At 41.4% G+C, this 25,316-nt stretch overlaps 1 protein-coding gene across 4 annotated transcripts in view; it reads right to left on the bottom strand.

Annotated features, from left to right (window-relative positions):
• exoc1 (exocyst complex component 1) overlaps window positions 1-22,108 on the bottom strand; it is a 109,582-nt gene extending 87,474 nt beyond the window's left edge. For all 4 annotated transcript variants that reach the window (XM_067987221.1, XM_067987212.1, XM_067987202.1 and 1 more), the window contains exons 1-4: window positions 22,030-22,108; window positions 10,528-10,659; window positions 8,580-8,710; window positions 4,112-4,271 (exon numbers count right to left, since the gene is read on the bottom strand). In XM_067987221.1, coding sequence (XP_067843322.1) covers window positions 4,112-4,271; window positions 8,580-8,710; window positions 10,528-10,651 — 415 coding nt within the window. In that variant the 5' untranslated portion in view covers window positions 10,652-10,659; window positions 22,030-22,108. The remainder of the gene's footprint in view (window positions 1-4,111; window positions 4,272-8,579; window positions 8,711-10,527; window positions 10,660-22,029) is intronic.
• Between the last annotated feature and the right edge of the window lie 3,208 nt (window positions 22,109-25,316).

Raw genomic sequence — 25,316 nt, forward strand, 5'->3', positions numbered from 1 at the left:
GAACTTTCTATCTTCTGCCTGGTTCTCACTTGTGTTATCAACCTGACATCCTTTTTTCTGTTTCATCTTACTCACTCTCTCTTTTGTCATCCAGGGAGCTCTGGCTTTAGTTGCCCTACCTTTCTATCTCGTGGGAATGTGCCTAGACTGTACCCGAACCATCTCCTCCTTAAAAGCTGCCCACTGTTCAATTGCAGTTTTGCCTGCCAATCTTTGATTCCAATTTACCCAGGCCAGATCTAGTCTCACCCCATTGAAATTGGCCCTCGTCCAATTGAGTATTTTTACTTTAGATAGGTCCATGTCCTTTTCCATAGCTATTCTAAACCTTATGAAACTATGATCACTGCTCCCTAAATGCTCTCCCACTGACACTTGCTCCACTTGGCCCACTTCATTCCCTAGAATCAAGTCCACCAATGCCTCCTTCCTCGTTGGGCCGGAAACATACTGGTTAAGAAGGTTATGCTGAACACATTTCAAAAATTCCTCCCCCTCTGTGCCCCTTATATTATTATCCCAGTCTATATTAGGATAGTTGAAGTCCCCCATTATCACTACTCTATAGCTTTTGCACTTCTCTGTAATTTCCCTGCAAATTTGCTCCTCTATATCCTTCCCACTAGTTGGTGGCCTATTGAATACACCCAGTAGTGTAATGGCATCTCTTTTATTTCTTAACTCTAACCAAATACATGCTGTCCTTGACCCCTCCAGGACATCCTCTCTCTCAAGTACTGCAATATTCTCCTTAATCAGTACTGCCACCTCCCCTCCTTTCTTTTCTTCCCTATCTTTCCCGAACACCTCGTAACCAGGAATATTTAGTACCCAATCCTGCCCTTTTTTGAGCCACGTCTCCTTTATCGCCACAACATCATATTCCCATATGGCTATTTGCACCTCCAGCTCACCAGCCTTGTTTACCACACTTCGTGTGTTTGCACATGTGCACTGTAAACCAGTTTTGGACTTTCTTGTACTCTGTCTTAATCTGATCCCACCTAATACTGTACTATTACTTGCTATTTTTCTCTCCCACATGGCATAGGCCGTGCATTCCATGAAGACAGATACAAAATATCAATAAGCACACGAAGCAGAAAGGAATAGAAGGGTTTGCTGATAGGGGTAGATGAAATAGGGAGGGAGGAGGCTCATGTGGAGCATAAACGCCAGATTGATCAGTTAGGTCGAACGGCCTGTTTCTGTGCTGTAGACGCAATGTAACTCAATATGGAATCTTATCGAATGCCTCCTAGAAGTCCATATAAACTACATCTAGACATTTCCCGGTCTACGACTTTAGTTACTTCCTCTCCTTCTTCCAACTTCTCTCTGTTAATGCCAATTTTAGATTGATGGCCCTTCATCACTGACTCCTCAACCAGAGAAAATTGCCATTCTTTATTCTATCACTATGTTTATAGGTTTCAAAACCTCTTAAATCACTCTCAGCCTTCTCTGCTCCAGTAGAAATAGTCCCAGTGTCACGTCACTCCTCAATAGGTTGACATCCCAAGCACAACCTTGGTGAATCTATGCTATACACTCCCTATGGCTTTAATGTCCTTTCCATGAATTGAATACTCAAAACTGCATAAAGTAGTCTTAACAGTGGTGTAACTATCATCTTATACAAATGTATTACCTCTATCATTATCCCTCGAGTTCATTTCACCAATACTTTCTTTGACCTCCATAAATGCCAACTCATTTAAAACTGCACTGTTTGTATCCTATCCCACACTAAGTCCACTTGACCATCTTTCCCATCCTCACTGACTTTCATTGGTTCACCATCCCCAAATGGATTGAATTGTACATCTTCATCCTTGTCTATAAATTCCTACACAGCCCCACCTCACCCCATCTCTGCAACCTTCTCCAGCCTTGCGTTTCCTTGTGCATCTCTGACTCGCCTCCTGCACATCTAGTCACCTCCTCCCTTCCCTATCTTCAATGGCACAGCCTTCAGCTGCCTCAGCTCTACTGCTGGTAACTCTCTCACCAAATCCTGCCGCCTCCCATTTCAAAACATCTCTTCAACTAAGCTTTCGGTCACCTTACCTAACCCTCCCAGAAAGACTCTGCGCCTGCTCCCTTTCTCCTCTGTGATGCACCTTGGACCACCTTTCTACGTTAAGGCACTACATAAATGCAAAGTTTTGCTCTATCCAAACCATCAAAATTTGTATTACAGCAGCAAAGACATCAACATGACGGTGTAATTTTTCTGCACTTGCATGAAAGCAACATTCAAAAGACAGTATTTTCTTGTATGTTTCTTTTTTTTTTAAAAACAGGTGAACAGACTGATGAGCAATGTAAGCTCCCCACGGTCACAGAAGTCAGCACACTTACTTGGCCAGCCATCCAAAATTATGGATGAGCTCAGAGTAGTCTAGTGAAAACCCCAGCAGTCAGCTTTTGACAGGCAATTAATCAAAAACTAAAGTTTTAAGTTATAAAACTGAAAGTTCTTAAAAAAAAAAAGTTTTATCCGTCAGTAACATTCTTAAAACAGAATGGATGCATTCTCAGGTCATCCAAAATGATTTGCAGCTGGCATCCACTTACTAACACTGCTGTAACCGGTTTTCAGAATCAGAACAACAAAAACTCAGGAAGCAGACAGGTATTATGCAGAAATTAAAATAGAAAATGCTGGAAATACACAACAGGTTCATCAGCATCTGAAAAGACAGGTTAACATTTCAGGTGGAGACAATATATCAAATAGAAAAGGAATGCAAGAGAGCTTGTTTATAGATCTGACCAAAACACAGACAGGAGGGGAAAAGAAACATCATGTAAACAATTGTTATCTTTCGGGATTTTTAATTTAAGTTATGTTTTTGACAAAGTCAGATTTAGGATTCGAAGGATTAATTCCCAAAGATCCAGCATCCTTTTTTAAAAGCTTGACAGAGAAAAATGGCTGGTGCCGTTGGAACAAAGGGGACTAGGCATTTTAATGAGCTCTCCAAAAGGTAATGAACCATCCATAAAAATGGTTATCGATATTCTCAGTCAATGCAGAGGTCATTCATACATTCCAACACTTCCTACTGATACTCACCCAGAAAGCCTCACTTTTCACTCAGAACAGCAGAAGTTTGGCTGAGCAGGCCATTGGCTGTGAAGTGCTTTGGAAGTTCTGAAGTCATGAAACGCACTATATAAAGGCAAGTACTCTCTCTTTTCTTTATTTGAACCCCTGTACTGCACTAGATAAGGCGGCACACAAATTGCAGAAATACACCAGAAAGCCAAAAGTAAGAAAAATGTTACCAACCTTCTGTAACTTTAGGAAGTTCTTTGCAGAGAAAGAATAGAGAAAGAGGATTAAAGGAAGTTAAGCAGAGAAACATTACCGCAACAGATAGCAAAACTGATTACAAAAGGTACCACATTACAGCGAGTTCTCTAACAGTCAAGCTTGTCACATCCACCATTACAATGGGTCTTCAACTAATGGCATTGCAACAGAAGTCATCGTTTTCAATGGTTTATAACCAAAAATAAGTGTTTACAGGAGTGAAAGCACTGAAGATTAGCCATTAAAATATCCCTTCACAAAGTACTGTACAATTCAAAATTTTACATACGGCAATACATTCCTGCAGTCATTGGCCATACTATAAATGACAACAGGTAAGACAAAACATACAAACAGCAAAATGGCAGAAAATAGTGTAATGTCGAAATGGACTTGATGTAAAGCAATCATCAGCATTCCAAAGACTCTATTCCAATATTGCAGTGGACTTACTGCCTAGCCCTGTAGAGAAAGCCCAAGATTAAATTATGCACATCATTGTTCATTACATGAACGTTTTGCGATATCTTTTCTCAGCAGCCACTTATATTACATTTAAATACTATGAGCTGGAAAGATAATGGGAGCTGGAAAGAGATGTATGGAACACAATAAGCTGTGTAGAAAGAGAATGGAAGGAAATTTTCATTGTGCATGCCGAATGGCGAATCATCACAATAATTTAATACAAATACGAAATTTATTTTGAAAATTTCTTTATACTAAGTAGATCGAGTGAAGCCAGCAACTTTTGTAAAAACTGTTTATCATCACCACACCAGGTCTTACCTTCCAATAATTGTGAGCTAACATTGACAAACTCAATCTTCTTCCTAAGGTACCGCTGATTAAGTTTCCAAATACAGGAAATAAAAGCATTTTTCTCTGCTGTGCTGCTGGCAACCCACTTGTAAACTTTCTCAAAGTGCAAATCGAACTCTGGATTCTCCTGTAAGCATAGATAATACAAATCCATTTAGTCACACTACTGAATTAAAAAAAAACATTTGAAGCAATGTCTTCTACAGGCATGTAAACAGTAAACGGGTAGTAAGAGGAGGGGTGGGGCCGATTAGAGCCATAAAGGATATCTACCCATGAAGGCAGAGCGGATGGCCGAGGTACTAAATGAGTATTTTGCATCTGTCTTTAGCAAGGAAGAAGATGCTGCCACGGCCTCAGTAAAGAAAGATATAGTTGAGATACTGGATGGGCTAAAAATTAATAAAGAAGAGGTACTTAAAAGGCTAGCTGTACTTAAAGTAGATAAGTCACCCAGTCCGGATTGGATGCATCCTAGGTTGCTGAGGGAAGTAAGGGTGGAAATTGTGGAGGTATTGGCCATAATCTTCCAAACATCCATAGATACAGTGGTGGTGCCAGAGGACTGGAGAATTGCAAATATTACACCCTTGTTCAAAAAAGGGTGTAAGGATAAATCCAGCAACTATAGGTCAGTCAGTTTAACCTCAGTGATGGGGAAACTTTTAGAAACAATAATCCGGGACAGAATTAACAGTCACATGGACGAGGGTGGATTGATTAGGGTAAGCCAGCATGGATTTGTTAAAGGCAAATCGTGTTTAACTAACCTGATAGAGATTTTTGATGAGGTAACAGAAAGGCTAGATGAGGGCAATGCAGTTGATGTGGTGTATGTGGATTTTCAAAAGGCATTTGATAAGTGCTGCATGGTAAGCTTATCATCAAGATTGCGGCCCCTGGAACAAAGGGGGCAGTAGCAACGTGGATACAAAATTGGCTAAGGAAAAGGAAACCGAGAGTAGTGGTGAACCGTTGTTTTTTGGACTGGAGGGAGGTGTACAGTGGCATTCCCCAGGGGTCAGTGCTGGGACCACAGCTTTTCTTGATATATATTAATGACTTGGACTTGGGTCTACAGGGCACAATTTCAAAATTTGCAGATGACACAAAACTTGGAAGCGTAGTAAACAGTGAGGAGGATAGTGATAGACTTCAAGAGGATATAGACAGGCTGGTGGCATGAGCGATCACGTGGCAGATGAAATTTAACGCAGAAAAATGCGAAGTGATACATTTCGGTAGGAAGAACGAGGAGAGGCAATATAAACTAGAGGGCACAACTCTAAAAGTGGTACAGGAACAGAGAGATCTGGGGGTATATGTGCACAAATTGTTGAAGGTTGCAGGGCAGGTTGAGAAAGTGGTTAAAAAAGCATACGGGATCCTGGGCTTTATAAATAGAGGCATAGAGTACAAAAGTATGGAAGTCACGATGAACCTTTATAAAACATTGGTTCAGCCACAACTGGAGTATTGTGTCCAGTTGTGGGCACCGCACTTTAGGAAAGATGTGAAGGCCTTAGAGAGGGTGCAGAAGAGATTTACTAGAATGATTCCAGGGATGAGGGACTTCAGTTACGTGGATAAACTGGGAGGAGCTGGGGTTATTCTCCTTGGAACAGAGAAGATTGCGAGGAAATTTGATAGAGGTATTCAAATTCATGAAGGGTCCAGACAGAATAGATAGAGAGAAATTGTTCCCATTGGCGGAAGGGTGAAGAACCAGAGGACATAGATTTAAGGTGATTGGCAAAAGAACCAAAGGTTCCATGAGAACCACGAGGAAAAACTTTTTTACACAGCGAGTGGTTAGGATCAGGAAATCACTGCCCGAGGGGGTGGTGGAGGCAGATTCAATCATGGCCTTCAGAAGGGAACTGGATAAGTACTTGAACGAAAAAAAATTGCTGGGCTACGGGGATAGGGCGGGGAAGTGGGACTAGCTGGATTGCTCTTGCATGGAGCCGGCATGGACTCGATGGGTCGAATGGCCTCCTTCCGTGCTGTAACCTTTCTATGATTCTATGATCACACTTTAGGAAAGATGTCAAGGCCTTAGAGGGGGTGAAGAAGAGATTTACTAGAATGGTACTAGGGATGAGGGACTTCAGCTATGTGGAGAGGTTGGAGAAGCTGGGGTTGTTCGCTTTAGAACAGAGATGGTTAAGGGGAGATTTGATAGAGGTGTTCAAAATCATGAACAGTTTTGATAAAGTAAATCAGGAGAAACTGTTTCCGGTGGCAGAAGGATCGGTAACCAGAGGACACATATTTAAGGTGATCGGCAAAAGAGCCAGAGGTGACATGAGGAAACATTTTTTTTTTAACGCAGCGAGTTGTAATGATCTGGAATGCATTGCCTGAAAGGGTGGTGGAAGCAGATTCAATAGTAACTTTCAAAAGGGAACTGGATAAATACTTGAAGGGAAAATATTTACAGGGCTTTGGGGAATAGGACTAATTGGATAGCTCTTTCTATGAGCCAGCACAGGCACGACGGGCTGAATGGCCTCCTACTGTGCTGTACCTATTATAATACTATGATCTTTCTTGAGTCCAGGGAAATAAAACCAGGTTGTATTGATTGCTTATAATCTGAAGACAGTTGTATTATAATTATAACTCTATGAGTCAATCTATTAAAGCTTGTCATTTAATAACCACTCGGGCTTGTATCACGCAGCAGTTATTGTTGAAAGATTAACAACCCTTTTGTAGCAATAGTGACGGGTAAGTTTGGCACCCATTTTTTTGATTACACCCCTGAGAAGCACCTTGTGATATTTGTATAGCAACTTAAATGTAGAAAACTATGACTTGTTATTGATAGCTGCAGAGCTGTCAACATCAATGAAATGTTAGAAGTGACACTCTCCATTGCCAATTGTGACCTGCTTAAGCATATGGAGCTGTATTAATTTTTAAGAGCAAAATTCACCAGTTATATTATATTACCAAAATGAGTGATTTGGTTCAGGCAAGCCTGTATCCACAAGATCTAAATGAACAAGTTTCTGTCCGATCATCTTTATGAGCTGTGGCAGTGGCTGCACTGCAAGAAGAAAGTCAGCCCAGTGATGATCACCATTATGTTAAATTAAAGGAATGAAATCTTTTGGTTCCACAAATTGTTATCAACACAAACACTGAAAAAGAACAAAAGCACTTCTGGGCTTCTCCTGTCCGCAGGGAGCTACTTACCTAATGTCAGCTACAAGACAGTCAGCAAAACGTTCCACAGGAAATCCTGTCGATCAGTATCCTTTCCAGTTCTGGATGCTATTTGCAAGGTTTGAGGTGGGAAATTTCAATGCCAGTTGAGTATTTCTGTACTTGCTCAGGCCTGATTTTTTTCCCCAAAGGCATCTCCCAACTGACATCCAGAATCAGAAAATGTTAAGATTTCTTATGGAACTGTTTAGCTTACTCACTCTCCTATTTTTGGGTGCTGGTGTATCTTGCTGAGTGTGTAGATTGGTGGAGCTCTGGGGAGCAGAGTAAATAAAGATTATCTCCTACAAGGGAAGGGATTTTTAAATTTTAATTAAATTTACTTTTTATGGGGGGATGGGGGGGGGGGGTGGAGGGGAGGGTAGAGGAGGGGCGTAAGGAAGGACTTCACCTTGAAAATATACCTGTACACTTACTTTCTGCTTCAAATCAATTTTTCTCCATTAGAATTCTATTTTGTATTCTCCTTGCCACAACTAAATTCTGCTTTTACTGGGAGCGTGGTACGCTGGGCTGTGGACTTCCGTGCTCATCAATACTACCGCTTCACAATTAATTGACAGGATGTGCACTTTCAGGATACAATTTGATCTCTTGCCAATTTCTTGGCTCCATTTCTTTCTCCCTAGCAAACCGCACTCTGTCAAATGCTTCTTGTAGTAACCTGGCTGGGGGAGTCTCAGGGTGCAGTTGCACTGCGCACACACAGTGAAATGAGAGCAAATTACTCTCGAGTTCATTGGGAGTCTGCTAATTTATCTGGACTCAGTGAGCTCAATTTAACTTCTAATCCAAACGTAAAATGAATTAAGAGGCGTTAGGAAACCCAAAGTGACTTCCCAACATTTGGACAATAGTGAGACAGTTGGTGGTAGAGTGGTGGGGGGAACTAGCTCAGAGTTACAAGTTAAAAGTCATGTGTTAGAAGAATTTTGGTTTTCAAATGAAAAGCTGTCATTTATAAAGCAAACAACTGATCTTGATCATCAAAGATGGTGGCAAAAGAGTCCCAAAATTTCTCCAACACAAAGTTCCTGCAACATTTTAAACCATTTAATATGACACACCTGTTAAACAAAGTGGCAGATTTGGATGTCCAGGATGATCTCTAATTGTTCACAGTTAATAGAGCAATCGCTAGGACTGAAATGTTATATAATTCTCAGTGGCCTCTGAGGCCTTTAAATGCTTCACATCCCACCTTGTTGGCATCTTTGGCATCAACTACAGCCAAATCTCGCAGTGCCCACGCTGTCTGCCGTTTGTAGAAATCCCCTTTATCTGATTTCTTCACCTTTACAACATTTACTTGGACCGGTCGCTCTGTTGTTACTGCAAATATCAAACGTTAAAAAGTCAACAAATCAGTTGTGGCATGGAAAAAGATAAATCTGTAAACACCAAAATATTGTTTCATGTCAATAAAGAGGTGAAGTAACAATCTAAAAGACTACTACAGAACTGGTGTTTATTCAATCCTATGGGACAGCCGTGTGCAAAACATGGCCCACAGTCCAGTGAGTTTTAACCCATCCCACAGTTCCTTTTTTCCCTTTGTGGTGTCCATCTTTTCATTACACCTCTCACCTCTGTGCAATGCCTTGAAACATTTTTCTATGCAAAGGGTGTTATATAAATGTACACCTTTGTGTTGTGCACAATAAACTGACTTTCCATCTCAGCTATTTAAACTCCCTGCGCCTTGAGGGCCTGAACAGCATACTTCCTGATTGGTGCATTTAGACCAATGTAGGAGTAAAAGTAAAAGATTGAACACAAAGCAGGAGCTGGAGGAGAGTTAAGGAAGGTCACTAAAGCCATTGACAAAAAGATTTGAAAACAGGGAGAGGTGTAAAGTTAGAAAGAACTTGGATTTCTACAGCACCTTTCACAACCTCAGGATGTCCCAAAACACTTTACAGCCAATGAAGTATATTTGAAGTATATAAGTGTAGTCACTGTTGTTACGTAGGAAACGTGGAGGCCAGTTTGTGCACAGCAAGGTCCCACAAGGAGCAATGTGATAGTGACCAAATAATCTGTCTTTTAGGTGATGTTGGTTGAGGGATAAATATTGGCCAGGACATTGGGGAGAACTCCCCTGTTCTTCTTTGAATAGTGCCACGGGATCTTTTATGTCCACCTGAGAGGGCAGGTGAGGCCTTGATTTAATGTCTCATCCAAAAGATGGCACTTCCAACAGTGCAGCACTCCCTCAGTACTGCACTGGAGTGTCAGCCTCAATTTTGTGCTCAAGTCTCTGTAGTGGGACTTGAGCCCACAACCTTCTGACTCAGAGGCAAGAGTGCTACCAACTGAGCCACAGCTGTCACTGTAGCAGGGTAATGGTGGGGCAAAATTGTGTTACACAGTAGACTAGAGTCAGAAGAGCGAAAGGTGTGAGCTAAAATGGTATAAGAGTGGAGGAGGGATTTGTAAACTAGGGTGGGGATTTTGAAATCAATGTACTGGAGGATGGGGGGTAATGGGGGTGAAGTTGGAGATAAATTTGAGTATGGAGGAGCAGTGAGAAAAGTGTGGAAGTTGAACCTGGAGGTGATGAATACATGGCTACAAGTTTCAGCACTAGTGGGGTGAGATCGGAATGGAGGTGGAAAACATTGCAGAGATGGATTCAGGCAGTTTTCAATTCATTACATCAATGAAAACAATTAATCACTGATAACTGATTATTAAAATGCACTCTTTTGATTTGCAGAAAATCAAAGCTTTTATCAATGTGTGATGAATGTTAGCATCATTTAAATTCATCATTGACATTTTCTCTGAGTATTTCATTGGGAACTATCACAACAGAGCTAAAACCTTCAATGTCAGCTGGCTCTAATTAATCAAAGTGATAGGGTGCAGTTAGCTAAGTACTAACTGTTAATTAGCTATAAAAGGTTATCCTTCATCAGAGTCAGCTTAACATACGAAAGGCGTCAACTGGCTTCTCATATTAAAAAGGCAAAAATTATGGGAATCTGATGTTTGCTGTTTTCAGTCAATTAGAATTCAAAATTGAAAATGAATGGAAGAACTGTAAAAAAAAACCAATGGTTTAGATTGGTAATGAAAAAAGTTATGCTTATGTACTAATGAAACATGAATTAAAAACATCTGACTGTATACAATTAAAACTGTACCTGTAGCACACAGAAAGCAGTTTTTCTTCTTTTTGCCTGCCTTGCAAACATTGACAATGCTGAGCAATCGTTCATCATTTGGAGTGAAAATATCCCTCTGTAAAGCATGCTTGATTGCTGTCATTTTGACCACTGATAAGAGAAAACACGTTTCATGTGGTTTATCAGTGCAGAGTTTACTGGAAAATAAACTTTCATAATCTTAAAAATTGGAGCACTAGTGAATGGATGGCACAGTGGATTTGAATAATGCACTTTCACATCTTTGGAACTTGGGTTCAACTACAGCCTGGACTGATAGAATGAGAGCCTCTCTCAGTCCCAGTAGGGTTGTAAGTCAATATTTCCAGATCCAGTTTCTCCAAGGTCTGAGCACACAGCACAAAACCAGTAGGATAGTTGGCATAGGAAATACAAATATAAGTTTACACTTCTGAAGTACAAACAGATTTGTTGAGGCAAAGGCACACTATTGAGGCAGTGGAGGGAACTTTAAACATACATCCAATGCAGGCAACACCTGGAACAATTTGGTGCTAATTCTAAGTGTAAAAAGTGAAGAATTGCCATTTTCAAACATTCAGATCTCTCATCACAATAAGCAGAAAATTCAAAAAAGTGGAAAGGGAGGGGCCACACACACAGCAAACACAACTAGACAAGATTCTGAGGCTGTGCCATAGAACAGATTCCTCACATGATGAGTTTCCAATTTCAGCCATAGTCATATGGTGAGATATTGAATTGAAGCAAATCATTTACCTTGGGGAGAGGTAGTAGAGAATAAAATAAGGACAGTAACACCAGTCACACACATTCCACTAGTCAGCTCAAAAACACATATACCTAGGAACAAACCCCAGGGGAATATTGCATGGAGACCGAAAAGGGTAAAACATGGGAAGGAAAGAGCACAGTTTAACAAGTTATATTTCCATTGTGACGACAGTTCCTAACTTGATCTCTTTGCATTCATGAAAATAACTCTGCATAAACAACATCATCAATCTCTTGCTGGATGAGTAGACTCATTAAAAATTGGTTAAAAAAAAATATGAAACCCTTCAACAGCCAGCAAAGAAACACTTTTTGCACCCTGGAAGTAAAAGCAGGAGCGAAAGAAATGATTTAACCATCAGGAAGTTTCAAACTGTGTAAGTTGTGCAAATACAGATAGCGAACTCTTCAACAACAGAAACATTACTAGCCCATCTAACAGTGATGAACAAGATAAAGAATTTTTGTCTGTGGTTCAAATTACTAATACCACATATTTGGGATATTAATCATTGAAAAAGGACAAATCTGCTTTAATTTATGTTTTGCTTTGATTAGATGAGGCAGAATCAGCAACAGAAATGCAACATCTTTTCCCTCAGTATCAGCATCAAACCCTTTGGTTCATCAGTAGACCGAAGCTAGGCTCACGCTACTCTACAAAGCACCTTAATCCTCAAACTTCAGGTAGTTTTCAGTATTATCAGTCCAAGCTACAAAAATATACATCTATATAATAAATGTCTCAATCTATGTTGTGATCAAGTTGGCCAGATTATAATGTCGAGACTAAATTTACCCGGAATTCTTCCTGGGCCAAAAAGTCAAGAATCTTGAAACGCGACACCCTCATTTTGTGCATATTTCTCATAGGAGAGGTGCCACATGTGAAACTGTTTGTCCAAGTTTCTTTCATTTACCTTTAGTCTTGTTCTCATTAATAGTTTGAGTTTCACACACACATGAATGGGTGTTAAGCTTTTCTTAGTCTCGGACAGTTTTAATAGGCTCTCTGCAAATTTGAATTTTCTTTGGGAGCAAATGAAAATGAGTAAAATAATGAACTTGCATTCATACAGCACCTTTCACAACCTCAGGACATCCCAAAACAATTTACAGCCAATGAAATACTTTTTAAGTCCAGTCACTATTGTAATGAGTGTGTGTTTATTCATAAGGGTAAAATACATCACCACCTCTCACAATCACATGGATTTTGAGACTTGAAGCTGGATCTTCCATTAAATCCAGTACCAATAACCTACAACTGATCAAATTAGTCACAAACACAGGAGTTTTGAATTATATAGCACCTGGCCAGGCCATCATACACAGCCTTAAACTCAAGGCCACGTTTTCCCCTCCAGGGAAGGGATACACATGAAGGAAAGTCTGTCTAGACTTGATAAGTTCCTAAAAGTTGGTTATACAATAAAATAAGGACAATCAAGAAAATGCGCACTCAATCTGGAAGCTGGTTGTGATTGAGTCAGGATCTGCCCAGTTTCTATATTTTATCCTTTTATATATAAATTTGTAACTAGGCCCAATATTGCAATAATTTATAATCGATTCTGCTGCTGCTTGCTAAAAGGGATTTAGTTTGCTTTGTGTGTGTGTCCCCGTGTCTGAGGGGTTAGACAACTATACACATACACTTTAAATACATTGGGAGAGTCGGCCTAGAGTCTGAATCCAATTATGGCAAATTGTGTTTAACTAGGTATTCAAGAACCAAAACTTGACATGGGATCATGTTGCGGGGAGAATAATGAAGCCTTCTACAGTTGGGATACGCATTACTTTTGTCTCTGAGCTGCCACTACCGGAAGTAATTCAGTGGCCTATTTTCGAGTAGTTGGAAAGAATCTCTTCTTTTATAAATCTTTCTTTAGGCTAGTTTGGACATATGTCCAGGCTGATGTCCCATGCTCTTTTATTTCCTATTTCAGTGAGTCACTACACAAGTTGAGGGCTAATGGCAGCTCCGCGTGGCTCATTTCTCACATAAAGCTTTTTGCCTTGGACTCATGTCGAAAAGTTATTGAGGAAAACTGCTTAGCGTTCTGAACTTTTATTGTTTTGATACAATGGTTTAAGGTTAAACACAGTGGGGGAAAAATTCGATAAGGGCCATTTTCTGGTGGGGTAGCGGGGTGCGCTACTACCCCGTGCCCGATGGCCCCTACGCAGGCAGCACGTGAATTTCAAGCTGCCTGCTACTTCCCATGATATCTCCGTGCAGCCAGCGCTACCTGCACTGCTGAGAGGCTGCACGGAGAATGAGGAAGTTGGAAATGGGGTGGACACGTCACAGCAGCCTGCACATTTCAAATGGGACATGCACAGTTCACAAGGAGGAGGGAAAGATGGCCGCAAGGATGGCAGGACCTGCGCGAGTGAGGGCTCCATGCTTCTCCGATGATGCACTAGAGGTCCTGATATAAGAGGTGGACAAAAGGAGGGCCAACATGTATCCGCAGGGTGGCAGGAGATCCTCCAGACTGCGGCTCCGCGGACACTGGCAGGCTGTGGTGCAGGAAGTGAACACCAGGAGCATTGGTGCAGTGCTGAAAGAAGTTCACTGATTTAACATGAGTGGTCAAGGTGAGTGAATGCAAGTGGCACATCCCATCAACCGCACCACTGCTCCACGTATCACACTCCCCGTCACCCACCCACCAACAAACACTGTCCATCCATACGCAACGCTGCACTTGGCATGCCGCATCTCACCCGCACATAGTACCACACTTGCAGGCCACACAACCACCATTCACAGGTCACACGCAGGTAGCTATTCAACCACGACAGGCACATCACCCACATACCTTGCAGGATACTCACTGACACATACTCTGTCGCGCAAGAGAAGGTGGCACATTTCAGCCAGCAGCAGGAGGGACCTGAGGGTGGATGGGGACGCTTACCCATCCTCATTTTATTACAGGAGACTTCAGATCATTGGGCGATCCGTCGCTGCAGCCATGACAGCATGCCGCATTGGAGGTCCCGATGAAAGAGGTCTCTGCATATCTAATGCTCCTTCTCCTTTCCTACATCTCCCTCCTCCCATAATCTTTTCTGACTCACATGCTGCAGATGCTGTCAGCACGCACATCTTACTTGCTCCTCTCCCTGCTCCACAACTCAACCTGTTTCCCTTTGTCATTGCAGATATCCAAGAACACATGGCGGCACTGGAGGAGGAGGAGGAGGAGGACACTGAAACCACACCGTCACTCGATTTGACACTTGCTTCCACCAGCTCAGAGACCGACACTGCGCGTCCTTTAGAGGAGGGATCTGCACGTGATGAGACACCGGGCACAAGTGCGCAGGAGCCGAGGCGGGGGGACGGATACCACAGGTGCCAGCTCACCGGAGTGCGAGGTCGCTCACTAGTTCTGCTACAGAGGAGTCAAATGAAGACTTCGATGTGCCAGGCTACAGAAGACGGCTGATGGGCGTACACCACCAAATGTTTGGGGTACTGGAAAGCCTGCGAGAAAGCATGCTCACAATGAGAAGGGGCAGGGAGGAGTCCAGCTCCAACTTGGCACAGGGCTTTGCGCAGAGCTTGGAGCCCATCCTTTCCAACATGGAACGGGTGTCACCTCCATCAGCACACCTGTGGAACCCACGATGCAGCGTCTGATGGCCGACATAGCGGCTTTCCATTGCAGCACAAACTGATGTCATCAAAGTTTTGCAAGCTACAGTTGCTGCTCAGGCTGCTGCTATCATGGGACCACCGTGCAACGGGGCTTTCAGGACATCAGAGCACTCCAGTAATCTATTCTTCAGCTGGTTACCAGGATTGCTGAGGTGCCGCCCCGGGAGAGTGGCAGTGGCAGTCATGCTCAATGCCCAGCGGGAACCCATGGTTGCCAGGAATGTTGTTCAACCATGGCTGTAACTTTCCGAACCATAAGGCAGTACCTGCCAAACCACTCTTAAATGTACTCTAGGAACTCCCAGTAAGTATAGGGAACTTCAAAAAACACTTCCTATTCCATCAGCAGCCAGAAGCAATAGTCCAGCAACTAAGCTGCAACACCTGCATAACCCCTTTAAATAGCATTGGTGGGGGGTCTTCCAGGCACCCTAAGACACGTTCAGGTGGTCGGGGTTAAGACTGTGCGTTGAGTTGAGTGTCAAGTGCCAAAATGGTGTCTATCACTTTAAATCAGCATTGCACACTGATTGCACGCATTTTCTCCCTACTTTACATGCTTCCGGCATTCGGTATCTGCGCCTGCGCTAACTCCTATACCAAGATGGCATCCGGCACACGTCACACTGAAAATGCTCGCAGCCAAGACACCACCTTGGACATTGGGCAGGCCGCGTAGCAACGAAACAACGGGCGCTACATGGACCAATTTAGCGCCCAGTGTTTATTATATGTGTCTGCTGCTTCATTCTTTCTTCTGTATAATGTTACTGTTTTTAACAAAAAAAGGAATTAGCAGCTTGTAACCCCACCTATGTGGTCTGATAGCCTGACGTTTTCTCACCGGTTTGGGAAGGATCTGGAGCACACAGTGTGCCAACTATTTGATTTCCATTGCATATGTCACCAGTAGAGGGGTTCATTAATCATCTGGTGGCAACACTATCAAATTTATTTTGCACACAAGGCAAAATTTTGGTCATAGAAAGTGCGGGCTTGCCTATGGAAGCTTAGGTTTGCATTAAGCACAAACAAAAATTGGTAGGAAGTAGCCCAAATTGTAACACAAGTCATGGGTCTGCATTCTCACGATTAAATTTCACAGATAGATTTTAACACTTGCAGGCTGCGTAAGGAAAGGAAGTAGGATACTTTCCCCTGACCAACTTAATTACGGAACCAGTGATTTAAAAATATATTTTTGGGGCCAAACCTGGCCATAGTTCCTAATTTTAATCCTTACTAACAGGATTGTCAAGATCTTAATCAAAATCCTGCAGAAAGAGATGAAGGTCACTTCAGAAACCACATAATAAATATTGAAGTGTCCTCTGTAATGGTCCCAACTAAAGCTAAATAAACAGAAAATCACTGATCATGGAATTTAATTCACTTTTAACTGGGATCCACACAACTGATCATGTGCGACTTAAAAATAATATTCATGAGTTTACTAATGCATGTGGCCCAGAATAGCAATAATAGATGGCTATGCCACGTACATGGTATGCATCATTTATTCTATGTTTATGAGATGATAACACAAACAGGACTATTTTCTCCAAGTGCCACTGCCAGTTGCTATTGAGGATTCAAGTTATTATTATAATATCTTAATACATTTTTTCAGGGCCCTGCTCCTCATCTTGATATCAAACTTTGCACTCTGGCCTCACCACCAGCCAGTGCGAGCTTCAATGATCACTCATCCCTGGGATACCCTCTCCTTAAAATGACATCGCCTCAGTTGTTTTATCAAATGTTTTCCAAATTATCACCAATACAAGGTGGGGGGGGGGGGATCCTCAAATTGTGCAAATTATTCACAAAAAAACACTGACACAACAACCTAAAAGACAATCAGGAACAAGTACTAAGAAAAGCCATACAGAGACACTCCATTATTTTTGAAAACAAAACAACTTGCATTTATATAGCACCTTTAACGTAGTAAAACGTCCCAAGGCGCTTCACAGGAGCGATTATGAAACAAAATTTGACACTGAGCCACATAAGGAGATATTACGTCAGGTGGTCACAGAGGTAGGTTTTAAGGAGCGTCTTAAAGGAGGAGAGAAGCGAAGAGGTTTAGGGAGGGAATTCCAGAGCTTGGGGCCTAGGCAGCTGAAGGCACGGCTGCCAACGGTGGAGCGATTACAATTTGGAATGTGCAAGAAGCCAGAATTGGAGGAGTGCAGAGATCGCGGATGATTGTAGGGCTGGATGAGGATGCAAACTAATGTCATGAGCACCACCGGGGCTGTCTGAAAGTATCCTGTAGTGTTACTACCTGCTACGCCACATGTAATAAAAGACTCAACCAAAACAGCCAGTTTGATTTGATCACATCTACATTGTGTAAGTGCTGCATGTGAAACTCCACACAATAAATTTCACTCATGAGAGAACTGTGTCTGACTCAAGACTGGTAGGTGAATATGGGAAAAGAAGTTAAGTTTTACATCAAGTCTGTGTCCTATGAAACAGTGTTTAAGTGACTTTATAAAGCTACAAGGAAGTTGCTATCATCAGAAGTAATTTATCAAAATGGTATCACCTAATGGCTCAGCTCACTTGATTCTGTCGAAGTCAGTAATTCTAGCACTTTTCCTCCTGCTCAAACCTATAATTCTGTATTTTAGAGCGCAATCCAAATTTCATAACACTGTAGTTGACGTTTTGGGTGTGGACCCCTTTTTTAAAACTGCCAAAAAATCCACATCTGAAACATGAACTCCTCGGTTCTCTCCACAGATGCTGCCTGACCTATTGAGTATTCCAGCATTTTTTGTTTTTGTTCAGATTTCCGGCACCTGCAGTGTTTTGACTTTTGTCCGTAACTCTGTACTTCAGAGTGCAGTGCAAGCTACCTTAATGAAACAAATAGATTGGAAAAAGCTAATTTTGGAGGGATGAGAATGAAACTAGGGAAGATAAACCGGAAAAAAAAATTGACAGACAAAGAGAAGTGGGAAATATTTAAACGGTGCTCAATAGAGTTCAGGAGAAATATATTCCTCTAAAATACAACAAACTAGCCAATAATGAAACACCATGAATGAATGATGAGCTAATGGTAAAATTGAAACTAAAGGAAAAGACATACTCTAGGTACATAGACAATAAAGGAGAGGATGACAAAAAGGAATATGAAGAGGTTAGGAAAGAAGTCAAAAAAACAATTAGAAATGCAAAGAGGAACTACGAAATTAATCTATCATGGAATATAAAAAGAAATAAAGTATTCTACAGACACATAAATATCAAAAGAAAAATCAGGATAAGGATAGGGCAACTAAGGGATTCACAAGATAAACTCAGAGGTAATGACAGCGAATTGGCAGAAATATTGAATAGTTACTTTGTTTCAGTATTTACCAGGGAGACCAACATGCTGGGCATTAAATTAGAAGAAGAGATCAAAAAAGATATAAAGGACATTTAAGATAGAAGGTGGAGGAGATAATTGATAAATCAATCAAACTTAGAGAGGATAAAACCCCAGGTCCGGATGGATTGCATCCACGCATATTAAAAGTTATGAAAGAGTTAGCAGAGGCACTATTTTATACATATACACATTAGAAAAGGGAATAGTGCCAGAAGACTGGCTAATGTTATTCCTATATTTAAAAAGGGAGATAGAACAAGTCGAGGGAACTATAGACCAGTTAGCTTAACGTCGGTGATAGGAAAGATAATGAAAGCTCTACTGAAAGATGTAACAGAAAAACATTTTGAAACCGAAAATATAATAAAGATTTCAAAAGGGAAGATCATGCTTGACCAACCTTAGTGAATTCTTTGAAGTAACAGAAAGGGTAAACAAGTGCAATATTGTAGATGTAATATATTTGGATTTTCAAAAGGCCTTCCTTTGATAAGGTACCACATAGTAGACTCGTGACTAAGGTCAGAGCATATGGAGTCAGGGTACAGGTAGCAGAATAAATAGCAAGCTGGCTACAAAAAAAGAAAACAAAGTGTAGGGGTTAAGGGTAGATACTCAGACTGGCAAAAGGTGTTCCACAGGGACCGGCGCTGGGACCACTGATGTTCACAATTTACATAAACAATTTGGACTCAGGAATTGGAAGTACAATTTCAAATGTTGTGGATGACACCAAATTGGGAGGTGTAGTTAATAAAAAGGAAGAATGCAACAAAATACATTAATAAACTTGCAGAATGGGCATTTAAATGGCAAATGAATTTCAATATGGATGTGTGAGGTGGTGCATTTTGGTAGGAAGAATAAGGAGGCCACTTACTGTTTGAATAATAAGAGTCTAAATGGGGTAGGGGAGCAGAGGGATCTCGGGGTACAGATACACAAATCACTAAAAGTAATGACGCAGGTTAATAAGGCCATAAAAAAGCAAACCAAGCACTGGGGTTCATTTCTAGAGGGAAAGAATTGAAAAGCAGAGGTTATGTTAAACTTGTATAAAACCTTGGTTAAACCACACTTGTACTGTGCATAGTTCTGGTCTCCATATTATAAAAAGGATATACAGGCATTGAAGAACTGCAAAAAAGATTCTCAAGGATGATTACAGAACTGAGAGGATATACTTATCAAGAAGGCTGAACAGGTGGTGGCTCTTTTCTCTAGAAAAGAGAAGGCTGAGGGGTGACCTGATCGAGGGCTTTAAGGTAATGAAAGGGTTTGATAGGGTAGACGTAGAGAAAATGTTTCCACTTGTGGGGGAGACCAAAACTAGAAGTCATAAATGTAAGATAGTCACTAATAAATCCAATAGGGAATTCAGGAGAAACTTCTTTACCAAAAGAGTGATAACCACAAGAAGTAGTTGAGGCAAACAGTATAAATGCATTTAAGGGGAAGCTAGATAAGCACATGAAGGAGAAAGAAATAGAAGGATAAGCTGATAAGGTTAGATGGAGAGGGATGGGAGGAGGCTCTTTTGGAACATAAATGCCACCATAGACAAGTTGGGCCAAATGGCCTGTTTCTGTGCTATAGACTGTATGAAAACTGACTAAAAACTGCAATACTCTTTTTGTTTCTAAAAAATATAAACATAGTTTGGAAGGACAATAATAACTTTTATTTATACAGCACCTTTAATGTAAAAACATCCCAGAGTGCTTCACAAAGGTAAAAGTAGATTCTGAACAGTAGATGAAGATTTAGGGGAGTTGACCAAAAACCATGGTCATAGAGGTAGGTTTTCAGGAGGCTTCTGAAGATGGGGACAGAGATGGCAAGGCAGAAGGGTTCAGGCAGAGTGCTCCAAAATGTAAGCCCAAGATAGATAAAGGCTCTGCTGCTGAGCAGAGAGGCCAGAATTAGGAGTGTGTGGGATGGCACACACCACTGCAGAACATTGTAGAGGTTGGAATGGGTGAGGCTGTGGAGGGATTTGTAACACAAAACAAAGAATTTGAGTTCAATGTATATGAGGATGGGAAGCCAATGGAGGTCAGTGAGGAGTGGTGTGATACAAGAAGTAGGACTTACTGTGCGTGGAAGACTGTTAAACAAGTTAGAGTTTGCATAGAGTAGAGCTGGGGACCCCAACCAAGAAAGCATTGGAGAGGCAACAAAGTCTTGGATGAGTGTTTCAGCAGCAGTGGAAGTGAGGTAAGGGCAGAGAAGCACAATGTTGTGGAGGTGCAAATAAGGAATCTGGATGATGGATAATATTTGGACTTTGAAGCTAGGGTTCAACAGGACTGAGACTGCACACAGTCTGGTTCAGCAAGACTGAATAACTGCAGAGGGGGATGGAATTGATGTGCAGCACCAAACACTCTCATCAATGTTAAGATGAAGAAAGTTCAAGCTCATCCATGACTTGAGGCAAGACAAGTCCAACAAAGTGAGTTGTGGGCAGGGAGATGGAACTAGCTATCATTGGCATACATGTAGAAGCCAACCCCATGCCGACAGTCGATATCGCCATGGAGCAGCATACAGATGAGGAATAGGAGGAAATCAAGGATGGAACCTTGAGGGAATCCCAAGGAGACAATGTGATAGTGAGAGCAAAGGCTTTTGCAGGCTGCGTTGGAACAGGTAGCATTAAGCGCAGTGTCATGGAGGTGGACCAAGAGGGCCGGCAGTGGAGGAATTTAAAGTGGCCAACCAAGTTGAATTCCAGGGAGAGGATGATGAGGGCAAGGAGAGATAGTGCACCGCAGCTGTAATCACAAAGGCTGTTGTTGGTGACTTTTACCAAGGCGGTCTCGGACTGAAGGAATTTGAACAGGACACGATGGGAGAAGTAAATACCAATTCAAAAAATTCAATGTTTGCCTCAATTTACTGATGCAGTTGTCACACAATAAATACTACATAATAAATTAAATTATATAGAAATTACAATACAAAAACAAATAGTTTGGCCCAGTCAGTGACGGCGATTTAAAAGTCCAGGATGAGAGCTGCCAGGGAGGGTGGTCGCCCTGGCTGCCTGCCTATTCTCCGTGCCTGGGTGGACTGGGAGAGGGAACATGCAGTGCCTTGAGGCCTTTCGCGTCCAGTGAGCACCGCAGGGTATAGAGTGTCTTATAGACACTAATGACATTATGATTTAGTTGGGAAGGTCCCCATTGCTTTTGATGGGACTTCTTCTTGCTCGCTCATGTTGAGCTTCTTTTAGTTTGATTGGACCATTTGCATCTTTCTTATATTAGTGGTGCCCCAAAAAGGGGCACTTGTGCTGATTCTTGTTTGGTGACACTGGAGCAAGCCAACGGTCACCCTTATCGGTCCATCACATAGGCCTAACCTGTCGGTGCTGGAGGAACTGGAAGTGGTCTCACTCTCACCTCTGTATTTGACATATAGGAACATATAACAGATATACGGTGGCATTTTCCACTTTGCAATTTATTATGACGATAAAATATTGAAGTCCAAGCTTGGGGGGTGGGACAAAACTGTTCAGCTGATCCCCAAATGGAACAGCAGCAACACCCCGGGTCCGTGCGGCCACACAGCGGGCCTCTCCCGTCTGTTATCAAACCCCGAGTCTCCAGCGCTCCTCCCGCACATCACTGCTCCCATACCCCCTGCTTACCTTTAACGGCCGATCGAGGCCCCACGGACACAGCCCGATCCTCAACAACAACTAACAGCGACTATCCCAGGCCAGGAACTGGTCCGCATCCGTCACTTCCGCCTACAGGCACCCGCCCCTTCCCGAGAGGCACCTGTGACAATTTGGAAATAACCATGATTGAGACTGGCAAATCGATCCTTCTTTAGCTCTCAACACAAGAGGATGCACGATAGATTCCCAAACTGCTCTGAATCCACACCTCTAGTCTTTTTCCTCAGAACATCAAAGATTTTAATAGTCTGAGACAACTATTAAAATCTTTGATGGATTTAGTTTTTATTTTGTTTTGTTTAATTGTAGAGAGTGAATTTCGTACTTCACCAGTTGTGAGACAGAAAGAGTCTCATTCCTTTCAAGTTTGCCTTTTCACAACGTTATATTTTTGTAATGGTCCTTAATGGTGCTAATTGCCAGATAATCTTAAATGGAATCATACTGTGCTCACTAATCCACTATTATCAATTATATTTGATCACTTTTAGAACAAGATTGGACACAAGATACTCCCAGTAGGATTCTTGATGCAATGGGTCAAAAAGTAATTGTATACCAATTCTGATTCTGTTGTACTACTTGTATTGAACAATTCCCAGTTTATATTGGGTTTATTGTATTGTTACAACATTTTTATGCCATTACAAAGATAAGCAAAGAGGGAGACCATCCATCCCATCTATCTCATCCTTCCACAGAAACCTACAATCTCCCCATTTCAGTGCCTACTGCCTCTTGTTTTTTTTTTGCCTCTGCTATCTACCCAGAAGTGTAGTCGAGATATAAATCAGTCTTTGCCATCAACCTTATCCTACCCAAGAGGCATGTAACAATTCCTTATTGTTAATTCTGTCCTTGCCTGCTTGTTAACTCAATGCAAACTATTTCATTGTGTCATGTCTTGATGTCAATTCAAGCTCCTTAATTTCCAAATCCTATAAAACTAACCTCATCCTCTGTATTTTCAAATCCAAATGCAATCAAGAGGCCTATTTTTCTTGAAATCACCTTCCTCTTAGACTGCCTCCCAATTATGCAAATTAGCACAGTGTTTTTCTTTTGTGATGCTGCAAGGCAAAATGCCAGCATGAGACCCACTCCAAACCAAATGACTGAGTTCCTATAATATAACACCTATTTTCTTGATCTCACCTTTCACTAGGTGATTTTTATCTCCAAATTATGAAAATTACTGCTGTCTTATTTCTAAATTCTAGAGTAGTAGGTAAAATATCAGCATAAGAACTACTCCAATCCAAATAGATATGTGGAATAGACTGCCTCACAAACAGTTAGCATTAGGTCAAATAACTACTGAGAAGTGAACCCTGCTAAATATTTGGAAAGAGCATGATTGAAAGTTGCAAAGTTATGCAGAGACATAAATTATATACAGAACACTTATCGATACTAATTCTGCTAATATTATGCAAATTTGTTCTGTTTTTCAATAACATAGATTATAGTGTAGGTGTGAGAAAAATAGGATTTGCATCCTGTTAGGTATGTATGCTTTATATATATATACATATATATATGGGTGTTAAGCCGGTTCCAAAATGAATTCTAAGCCACTTTCTTGAAAACTGATTGGTGATACTTCATTTGACTCACAGATACAGATTCCATTTTAATCTATGGGATCTGTTACATGCTTCCCTCTGTGATAGGGCATTCTAAAGTATAATTTCTGATTATTGTCAGGTATTAAAATAAGCTGGCTGTTATGCAGAGAATTACAACAATTATTCATTCCTGACTGGCGCAAAAATAAAACAGAAAAAGGTGGCTCAACCGTGGCTTACAAAAGAAATTAGGGATAGTATTAGATCCAAAGAGGAGACATATAAAATTGCCAGAAAAAGCAGCAAGCCTGAGGATTGGGAGAAGTTCAGAATTCAGCAAAGGAGGACAGAGATTGATTAAGATGGGGAAAAAAAAGTATGAGAGTAAACTAGCAGGGAACATAAAAACTGACTGTAAAAGCTTCTATAAATATGTCAAGAGAAAAAGATTAGTGAAGACAAATGTAGGTCCATTACAGTCAGAAATGGGGGAAATTATAATGGGGAACAAAGAAATGGCAGAACAATTAAACACATACTTTGGTTCTGTCTTCACAATGGAGGACACAAATAACCTGCCAGAAATGTTAGGGAACCAAGGGTCCAGTGAGAGGGAGGAACTGAAGGAAACCAGTATTAGTAAAAAAAACAGTGCTAGGGAAATTAATGGGGCTAAAGGAACATAGGAACATAGGAACAGGAGTGGGCCATTCAGCCCCTCGAGCCCGCTCCGCCATTTGATAAGATCATGGCTGATCTGTGATCTAACTCCATATACCTGCCTTTGGCCCATATCCCTTAATATATTTGGTTGGCAAAAAGCTATCTATCTCAGATTTAAAATTAGCAATTGAGGTAGCATCAATTGCCATTTGCGGAAGAGAGTTCCAAACTTCTACCACCCTTTGTGTGTAGAAGTGTTTTCTAATCTCACTCCTGAAAGGTCTGGCTCGATTTTTTAGACTGTGCCTCCAACTCCTAGAATCCCCAACCAGCGGAAATAGTTTCTCTCTATCCACCCTATCTGCTCCCATTAATATCTTATAAACTTCGATCAGATCACCCCTTAACCTTCGAAACTCGAGAGAATACAACCCCAATTTGTGTCATCTCTCCTCGTAACTTAACCCTTGAAGTCCGGGATCATTCTAGTAAACCTACGTTACACTCCCTCCAAGGCCAATATGTCCTTCCGAAGGTGCGGTGCCCAGAACTGCTCACAGTACTCCAGGTGCAGTCTAACCAGGGTTTTGTATAGCTGCCGCATAACTTCTGCCCCCTTGTACTTTAGTCCTCTAGATATAAAGGCCAGCATTCCATTAGCCTTATTGATTATTTTCTGCACCTATTCATGACACTTCAATGATCTATGTACCTGAACCCCCTAAGTCCCTTTGGACATCCACTGTTTTTAACTTTTTACCATTTAGAAAGTACCCTGTTCGATCCTTTTTTGATCCAAAGTGGATGACCTCACATTTGCCTACATTGAATTCCATTTGCCACAGTTTTGCCCATTCACCTAATCTATCAATATCCCTTTGTAATTTTATGTTTTCATCTACACTGCTTACAATGCCACCAATCTTTGTGTCATCGGCAAACTTAGATATGAGACTTTCTATGCCTTCATCTAAGTCGTTAATAAATATTGTGAATAATTGAGGCCCCAAGACAGATCCCTGC

Source organism: Heptranchias perlo, chromosome 1 (genome assembly GCF_035084215.1).
Source record: "Heptranchias perlo isolate sHepPer1 chromosome 1, sHepPer1.hap1, whole genome shotgun sequence".
NCBI lineage: Eukaryota > Metazoa > Chordata > Chondrichthyes > Hexanchiformes > Hexanchidae > Heptranchias > Heptranchias perlo.